Source organism: Apis dorsata, unplaced genomic scaffold (genome assembly GCF_000469605.1).
Source record: "Apis dorsata unplaced genomic scaffold, Apis dorsata 1.3 scaffold_468, whole genome shotgun sequence".
NCBI lineage: Eukaryota > Metazoa > Arthropoda > Insecta > Hymenoptera > Apidae > Apis > Apis dorsata.
Genome location: NW_006263707.1, coordinates 37,990 through 46,289, shown reverse-complemented (window position 1 = coordinate 46,289; position 8,300 = coordinate 37,990). Strand labels below are relative to the sequence as shown.

The following is an 8,300-nucleotide window of genomic DNA, read 5'->3' as shown; positions in this document are numbered from 1 at the left end:
AAATAATCGCTTAAACGATTTCGAATTCATCCAAGTGAATCGAATTCATTCGTCTAATCGTATGAGGCACGAAAGTTTCCACCTTACATCCCTGAGGTCCCCTCTTTCGGCCTCTTCTTCTTCTTCTTCTTCTCCTCCTCCTCCTCCTCCTCCTCCTCCTCCTCCTTCTTCTTCTCCTTTCTTCCTCCCCTCTTCGTTCCGCGTTGCCGCGAAGGGCCCCTCTTTTCATCTTTTTCCTCCACGGTTATCCGTTCGGTTTGCTCGCTTTGCACGGCGTCACGGCTACTTTTGTTGCGCTTCTCTTTCCTCCTTCTTTTTCCCTCGTTCTCTCCTTCTCCGTTCCACCCTCTATCCCGCTATCCACGCTCGCTCGGACGTCTTCGTCCCTTTCTTGAACCGCTGACGAACGATTCCCCTCCACCGAGGGAGGGAGGAGGACAGAGGCAGAGGGGGAAGAAGAAGGGGCCTTTCCTTCTTTTTTTCCTCCGCTCCTTCCATCCTTTCGCTTCTGCTCGCGCTCTCCCCCTTCTCACTCTTTTTCTCTCTCGTTTTCTGCCCACACCAGTTGCTCCTTTTGTTTCCACCGAGTAAGTGAGTCAGTGAGCGAGCGAGAGGGAGGAAGGGAGCAAGCGAAAAAAGAGAGGGAGGAGGAGATCTAGAGATGCGAGAGAGGAGAGACAGCGAAGCGTGTCTCGACACGCGAGATGCAGGATCGAATTCGACCCTTGGATTCACAAAACTCTCGATCTTTCGGATCATTCTCGAGAGAACATTATTTCTTCTCCTCCTTTTCTCGATAGATTCGACAGATTCGAAAGATTTCTGGTATCGATCAGCCTATCCTCCTGTGTGTACGCACGTCGATTCGTAAACACTTAGGGATTTTAACGAGAAACCAAGTCTAAATAGAAGGAATAAATTGATATCGTCATTGAACGATCTGCTTTTATCGATGGTACGAAGCGTATAGAAGTAATTCGTATACGAACTGAATGTTATTCGAATGTTATAATTTGCATTTTCTCTAACGCTGTCCCTCGATCGTGATACGCATTACGGTATAAATATTTAATGGATCGATTTTCAAGTGTATATCGATCGCGTATGAGATCGTCGTTACCAGGTACGTGAGCAATTCGTCGAAGATTCCAATTATAAAAATGTTTTTGAATTGCGAACCTCTGACATAAAGAAACGTATCGTATTTCATAAATACAAATGAAAATTTATTTTTCGCATGTAATACGAATATTATAAATTCAATAATTTATATTCTTCGCTTTTTTCATGTTTCAACATTTTATCAGCATAAAATAATTGAATACAAGGAAAGAATTAAAATCGATGACGATGAAATAAAAAATTAAATTATTTATTGTTTTTTAATAACAACGTCGTTCTTTAATACAAACTCGGTTCTTTAATATAAACTCGGTTCAATGAAGTCGTAAGATGGTGGATAGACTCGTAGATAGCGTCACGAAAGAGCACCGCCATGGAAAAAGGAAGAATGTCGAGGGGCCATTTGTCGAACATGTCGCGTACTGTCGTGCTTCTCTATCGATACTTCAACTATCAAGAGCGCACTAATTCTCCATCGAATGTCGTCCGTGATTGGCAAGTAACCCAGAAGCGGCCGATCTTCCGCTATTGCCAAGGAAACTTCCAATAAACGATAACTTTCCGGCTGAAGGCTCTTCAAGCGGAACCATTCATTACCCGGATCGAGAGAATGGCTATATTATAGCGTGTCTTTAATGATAACTACTATTCTTGCATAGATTGTATAAAATATATCCTAGAAAAAGGATTGAACGCAGTTTAGAAAATTTGAAATTCGAATAAAATGAATTAAATCTTTTATTAGGAATATTATATTCTGGTGCGTCTTGTGAATTTTCGTACAACCAAAGAGGTTATATTTCTTTTTTGTATTACTTGACCTTCTGGGGATTTCGCGTACGAAGTAAGAGAACATAAACGAAATATTAGCGTCGACTTTACCGTATTGAAAGATAAATACTCAGTTCTCGAAAGCAACATCGGTTGTTACTTATTTTGTATGTAAGCAAACAAATATATGAATAATTCGATCATTTCATGTCCTCTATTAGATGTTATATAAAAGATCAACATTATTCCAAAGATCATCTTGGTCAGATTTTTTTTTTTTTAAACTTATACCTTGATAAAAGATTATTTTCGATCGAAAAGATTCAAACATTTGTTTTTGCATGATTCATGCTTGAAACGGATTCGCGTAATAATAACAAATATATAACGAATGTCGATCAACTCTCAACTTTTTTATTCCACTTTCAATTCCATATAAGTATACTTGCATATCGCGTGTAAATAAAAAATTCTTCGAAGGTAAATTACATTACCAATTTCGTACTCAATTTATTCTTTGAACTCGATATTTGCCACTTGATTACTGTGCGTAAATAACACGCAGGTGGACAATGATGAATGAAATTTCCAATAAAATTAAAGAAATATCGCGACGGAGGACGAAAGCCTCTTGACCGTCCCTGTGGATCGAAGAAAAGTGGATCGTGTAGGTTAGAAGCCATCACGCGTGGTCATCTTCGCACGCACGCATTAACCACCACTCAAAGAAGCGTGCAGTCGCGTGACTAAAAATACGATGCTGTACGCAGAAGCGGTTATCTATCGTTGGTATTGTTCAACGAATAATCATTTTCAGCCTCGACCCGTATCGAGGCGATCGATTTCTTTCTTGCGTTACGAAGAGAATCACTTGTTTTATTTTTCCTGTTTTCACTCTTTCTTTTTCGAGAAAAAGATATCGAAAAATGTTATTTGAAAAATAATCGCTTGTGCGTTGTAAACCGTGGCATGAACTTAGACACGCTCGAAATTCGCTTCTGTCGCTGATTGCGTATCGTTCCGAACAAACTGCAGCATGCGAGCGTGACGCAGCGGGGTCAACACTCAATCGGTACAACGGGAGCTGAACGTGCATCAGGGAACACAAAAGAGATACAAAAAGCAGCGAGAAAGAGATGCGATACAATATTGCTACTGGTGCCCCGGCAAGCAACAGAAGAGAGAAAAGAAGAGATAGAGAAGGCGGTGGCAAAGTGGAATATTTCTGCGTAAGAGGAGATTGATGGCATATTCGTATGGTCCTGTGGTTTTGATCAAGTAAAAGCTACCCTGACGAATCCACGATTTTTTCTCTTTTAACTGCCGATTCGTATATGTATTTTCCTCAAATCGTTCGATTACTATACGTGTCACGATTTCAATAATCGCGTATAAATAAGAAAAAATGTGTAATTTGTATCACAATTGATACGTATAAAAAATTATTAATACGAAAGCGAGCCGTGTATTCTCTCATCTTCGTTACGAGTCACGAACCGAATCCCGAAGGGAACTAATCACAATGGCTCGTCACGAATGCTCGCCCAATCTCGCGTCACCTACTTACGAACGCCTAGGTTTTCAATAGATCTATTCACGCTCGTAGACGCAATAAAATCGTGACCCGTGTATTGGATGCGGGTCTTAAAACCCAGCTGATAATTTTCCAAGGACAACCTTCTTTGGACCTTCTCTGTCGTAATTTTATTATTATTCGAATTATTTATCTTTAAAAAATTGATCGATACAATTTCCAACGGAATTCTATTGATTCATCCTTTATCCTTGAGATATTAGAAAATTAAACTCGTGTGATGTCAATCTATGTCGATGGTTTTGGCCATTGGTCATTTCGTGTCTGGCATAAGTATATCTTCCTGCCGAGCTTCGGTAATGTCTTATCAGGTCGTATCTTGTATAAACACGTTCCACCTGGTCTCAGACCGTCACGACCCACGCCATTTTCTACTGTCGCTGCCCACGTTGTTTCGTAACTTTCCACGAGAACACTTTATCATGCGCCATTCGTATTGTTCTGTTCTGTTGATACAGATAGAAAGATCGCACTATTGATTACACATATATTTTTCGTAATAGGACGAGTTCTATTAAACGGTGTTGATGATCGTAAATGAAAAAGTGGATGATAAAATGTTGTTGAATAAAATGTAAAAAGATGTATTTTTATTTGCTTATATGATACGTAGAAAACTAGGCACATTAGGAACATTAGGCGAATATCTTTGATGTAGTTGGAAGAAAAAAAAAAAAAAGCAGAAGTAAGATCTAGAATTAGCGAAAGCAGGTAGTATGTGATTAGACTGGACCTTTGAAAAGCGATCGAATTACTTGGCGCGCGGAATTCCCCGTACGGGACGATTTGTAGCAGTAATCCAGGCTTACGGTTCCCGGTGCTTGGATGCGCTTTAATATGATTTAAACCTACCACCGTGTTGGCTACCGTGTTACGATCGTGAAGCTCTTACTGGCTACATGGGCCTTCCCAAGAGTCCTTGAGGAGAACTCGAGAGAGCGCGATGAAGCGAGACAGTGATACACGCGTGCGTACACGCAAGAAAGTGGCGTAAAATACGTAGGCGAGGTACCGGTTTTTTCCGGACCCACTACTGTTCCTCTTTGAATTTTAAATCCTTCTTGCTACCGAATGCAATTAAGCCGCATTCAACGGCGAACAAAAAATTGAATTCGTGCATCGCGTATACGATTAAATTGCATCGAACAACATGTAGATGTCCTTCAACACTTAGCTATATAATTATATCGGAAGATACTTTTGTACTAATTTAAAATCAATGTAATATTAATAATATTAATAATAATTTTGTATTACTTCATTTTCTTTTATTATGTGATTTTATCATCTACTTTGTGCGATCGTAATTTCTTTTATTCGTTTTAATTTTTCTCTCTTCAAAGTAAATTAATGAGAGTAATGAAAAACGTAAATTATTTACACGCGCTTTGCAAATTCACGTGCTGAGACAATTTCGTGACGCGAGTCACCCACCCGTACAACGACTTGGAGGTTGGCCGTTGCCTTTGTTTTCTGTCTTTGATCTTTCATCTTTTTCTTCTTCTTTTACTCTTGCACTTCCTTTGCTTGCTCGTTGAGTAAGCGAAGCGATTGCTTTGAGGTAGCCGCCAACCTTGCAGGTCGACCATGCTACGGGGCGACGTACGAACGAGATACTTCACTGCGGTCCGCGCCTCGGCAAAAGTGACAAGGCCCCAGTAATTATAACGGGTGGCGCAAAAAAAAACGGCGCCTCGTCTACTCGGTTCAGTTCTTTCTCCTTTCGTCCAATATACGCGTGAATATGTAACTCGACGTGCAACATTACCCGCGGAGCTTTTCTCTGTGGCGCTCTTTCTGATTAAATTGTTCGCGCGATCTCCACGATTTTGATAAAATATAATTCTTACTAGCCCTCGATCGATCTATTTATCTTCATACTATGTAAATATTATATTTAATTTATTTGGATTGTCGAAATATACACAATTTCCAAGAATGAATACATTTTAATAAACATTGTATATTGAATTTTTTTTCTTGGCATAATCAAGTATAAATGGTAAATAAGCTATATGCGATAAAAATAGATAAAAATAAAATAAAAGTAAAATTTGTATACACAATATAATTTAAAAAATTTTAATCACAAAATTGTCTTACTTATTTGTTAAGTTCATTAATTCGATTTCCAATTAAAGAAACGTATATGAAATTACAGATTTGTAATAAAATATTATAACTGAAAAATCAGAATGATAATTCTTGTTAATTTTGTGTATGTAATATCACAAATATTAAAACGAAATAAATCGAAAGATTTACCGTTACTATTTAGATTATAAATATAAATATAAATAGATGTATGCGATATGTCATTAACAGTTATTGATATTTAACTTATTAATAATTTATTTTTGTAAAAAAATAATTTGATTATTTTAGTTATATCGTGTATGTGACGACATCTGTAGTACACGAATGAAAGTAAAATGTTTCAATTTTATCGAACAGATGGCAGTTAAATATAGTATACAGTAGCATCAACTCAATTGTTGATAACATTTTTTGTATACAAAAAATAATATTGACATGGAAGTAAATATTTTACAAAAATCTTTTAAGAAATCCGTTAAATGTCACATTCAGTACAAAGATTGTCTCGAGATCTTTAGGATATAAGACAATAAAGAAAAATTTTATATTTATAATTTACTGTACAAGGATAATCAAACAGGTAATATTTTTTATTGCAAATTTTATTGTAAAACGAATTATAATAGTTTTTTATGTTTCTTGTCACACCCATAAATGAATTTTAAATTCAAATAACATTTAAATATTTCATATATTTTGTGTGTATATTATTGTAGTAGATATGATCGACTGATTTAGTATTCTTCGCGCCATTTAGCTATAAACATTCCTGAAAAAGAATTTTTGTTTGTTGTATTGCATCTAATTTTAACTGTAACTATAAAAAAAACGTAACAAAATAAATTGTAATTATATTACAACAATGGAACAATTAATAAAACGTCAAAAAGTTACAAAAGAATCAACTATAACAGATATTACATCTTGTATTAGTAAGTAAATATTTTTTACAAGTAAAATTATTTATTTGATAATTTGCATATATTATTAAATATTTTTTTAAACAAATTTTACAAACTTTTTATTTTCATTAAATTTTTTAAATTGATTATGTATCAGAATAAAAGTGAGGTTATGTATATAATTTTAAATAATTATTTCATTTATTTATATAATAACTTATATAATTTATTGTACAATATTTTAGGGGAAATATCTGAATCAATCTCATCTATAAGTGAAAGATACAGAGCTGTTTTGAGAGTTAATAAAGCAGTGGTTTTATATTCCCAAAATGCTAAAAAAAAGCAAGATTCAAGCTTAAATGAGAATACAAAATAATCTAAAACAAACAAATATAGAATAAAATTAATAATAAGATCAATAATTGTATATTTAATGTATTTATATTTAACAAAAACGTACAAAATAATTTAAAGAAACATAGAATAAGATTAATAATTGTACATATTTTTTAAATGAAAAAAAAATTAATAAAATACTTTTTATAAATAAGGATTAAAAAATTATATACAAATAATTTATATTAAATAATTGTATTTCCTTATATTACAATATTTTTTGATATATAAAAATACATTCACTTATTTTTTGCAATAACTAATATTAATATTAATACATAAATAATATCAATACTTATGTGTATAACAAAATGGCACAAAGATAAAAAATTAAATTGTTTTAAAATCTATACCAATTATTATTCTGGATCTGGTTTAGGTTTTCTTCTAGGATCATCTGAATCTAGAGAAATTATTATTGGTGATACATTACCCGGTCTTTGCGTTTGTCCGAATCTATAATCAGAATCCTTTGTGGATGTAAACCAAATACTAGATATTTGCAGGCATCTAAAATATTTTTAAATACTCAGAGTTTAAGATAATATGTTATTCTCATAATGGAAAATTTATATTTTGTTAATAAACACAGAATATGCATTCATAAATCCATGAGAAAGTATCATTATTTTAACTGTTTTAATTATGTCACTCGAGTAAAATATAAAAGTAAGCAAAGCATTTAAAAAAAAATGTTATTGAAGGAAATTTAATGCAATAGTGAATATAAAGAAAATAAGCTATGTTAATTTATGCGATATAAGCGGAAAAATAAAATATTAAGAAAAAAAAAAAAGAAAATCCAAAAAAGATTGGATGTATCATGCACAGCTTACAAGATATACAAGATAATAGAAATGCAGCAAGGAAGGAAAGATATTATTCCCGTATTACAAATCCTTGTTGTTCCGTTCACACCTGCATGAATTTTGGTCGAAATAAAAACCAGTTGTACACTCCTGTAGTTCTCTGCAAGAACAGTTACAATGATCTGGGTGCCATATTTTCATGTTGCTTTCATTACACTTTTTCTGTTCATCGATGTTGTTGCACACACATGTACATTCCTCCGGTACATAAGACTGTTTCTTGTTACAGTCCTGAAAGAATATCGTTATACTATTTAAAAATTTAATCATTTTGAAAATTGAAAATTCAAATCTTTCGATTTAAACTAATTAAGTTATCGCAATAAAAATTCATTGCTGCACAGGAGTGATCGCAAATTATACATTAAGATTTGCAGATTGCGAACCGACTTATACCAGTTTAAAAAGGAAGATCTCAATTATCGACTGTTCTCAAATTACCGTCTCCTTTATTTTGCAGTCACACGTGCATTGCGTATGCTCCTCTATCGGTACAATACGTTTGCCTTGATATTTTAATGTATTACTGGATTCAAGAGCCGTCAC

General features: G+C 34.2%; 2 protein-coding genes across 6 annotated transcripts in view; one reads left to right on the top strand and one right to left on the bottom strand.

Moving 5' to 3' along the window:
* The first annotated feature begins 5,926 nt into the window (after positions 1 to 5,926).
* LOC102680443 overlaps positions 5,927 to 8,300 on the top strand; it is a 5,210-nt gene continuing 2,836 nt past the window's right edge. For 2 of the 4 annotated variants that reach the window (XM_006619960.2, XM_031512538.1), the window contains exon 1: positions 5,928 to 6,164. The gene's annotated coding sequence lies outside the window, so the exon portion shown is untranslated. Of the gene's footprint in view, positions 6,165 to 6,300; positions 6,517 to 8,300 lie in introns of those variants that run through there. The other 2 variants (XM_031512541.1, XM_031512539.1) reach the window with 2 other exon arrangements.
* The window catches only part of LOC102675058, a 7,221-nt gene continuing 5,985 nt past the window's right edge, over positions 7,065 to 8,300 (bottom strand). The window contains exons 4-6 of one of the 2 annotated variants that reach the window (XM_031512542.1): positions 8,196 to 8,300; positions 7,804 to 7,985; positions 7,065 to 7,395 (exon numbers count right to left, since the gene is read on the bottom strand). In XM_031512542.1, coding sequence (XP_031368402.1) covers positions 7,245 to 7,395; positions 7,804 to 7,985; positions 8,196 to 8,300 — 438 coding nt within the window. In that variant the 3' untranslated portion in view covers positions 7,065 to 7,244. Of the gene's footprint in view, positions 7,396 to 7,721; positions 7,986 to 8,195 lie in introns of both variants that reach the window. The other variant, XR_004151097.1, reaches the window with a different exon arrangement.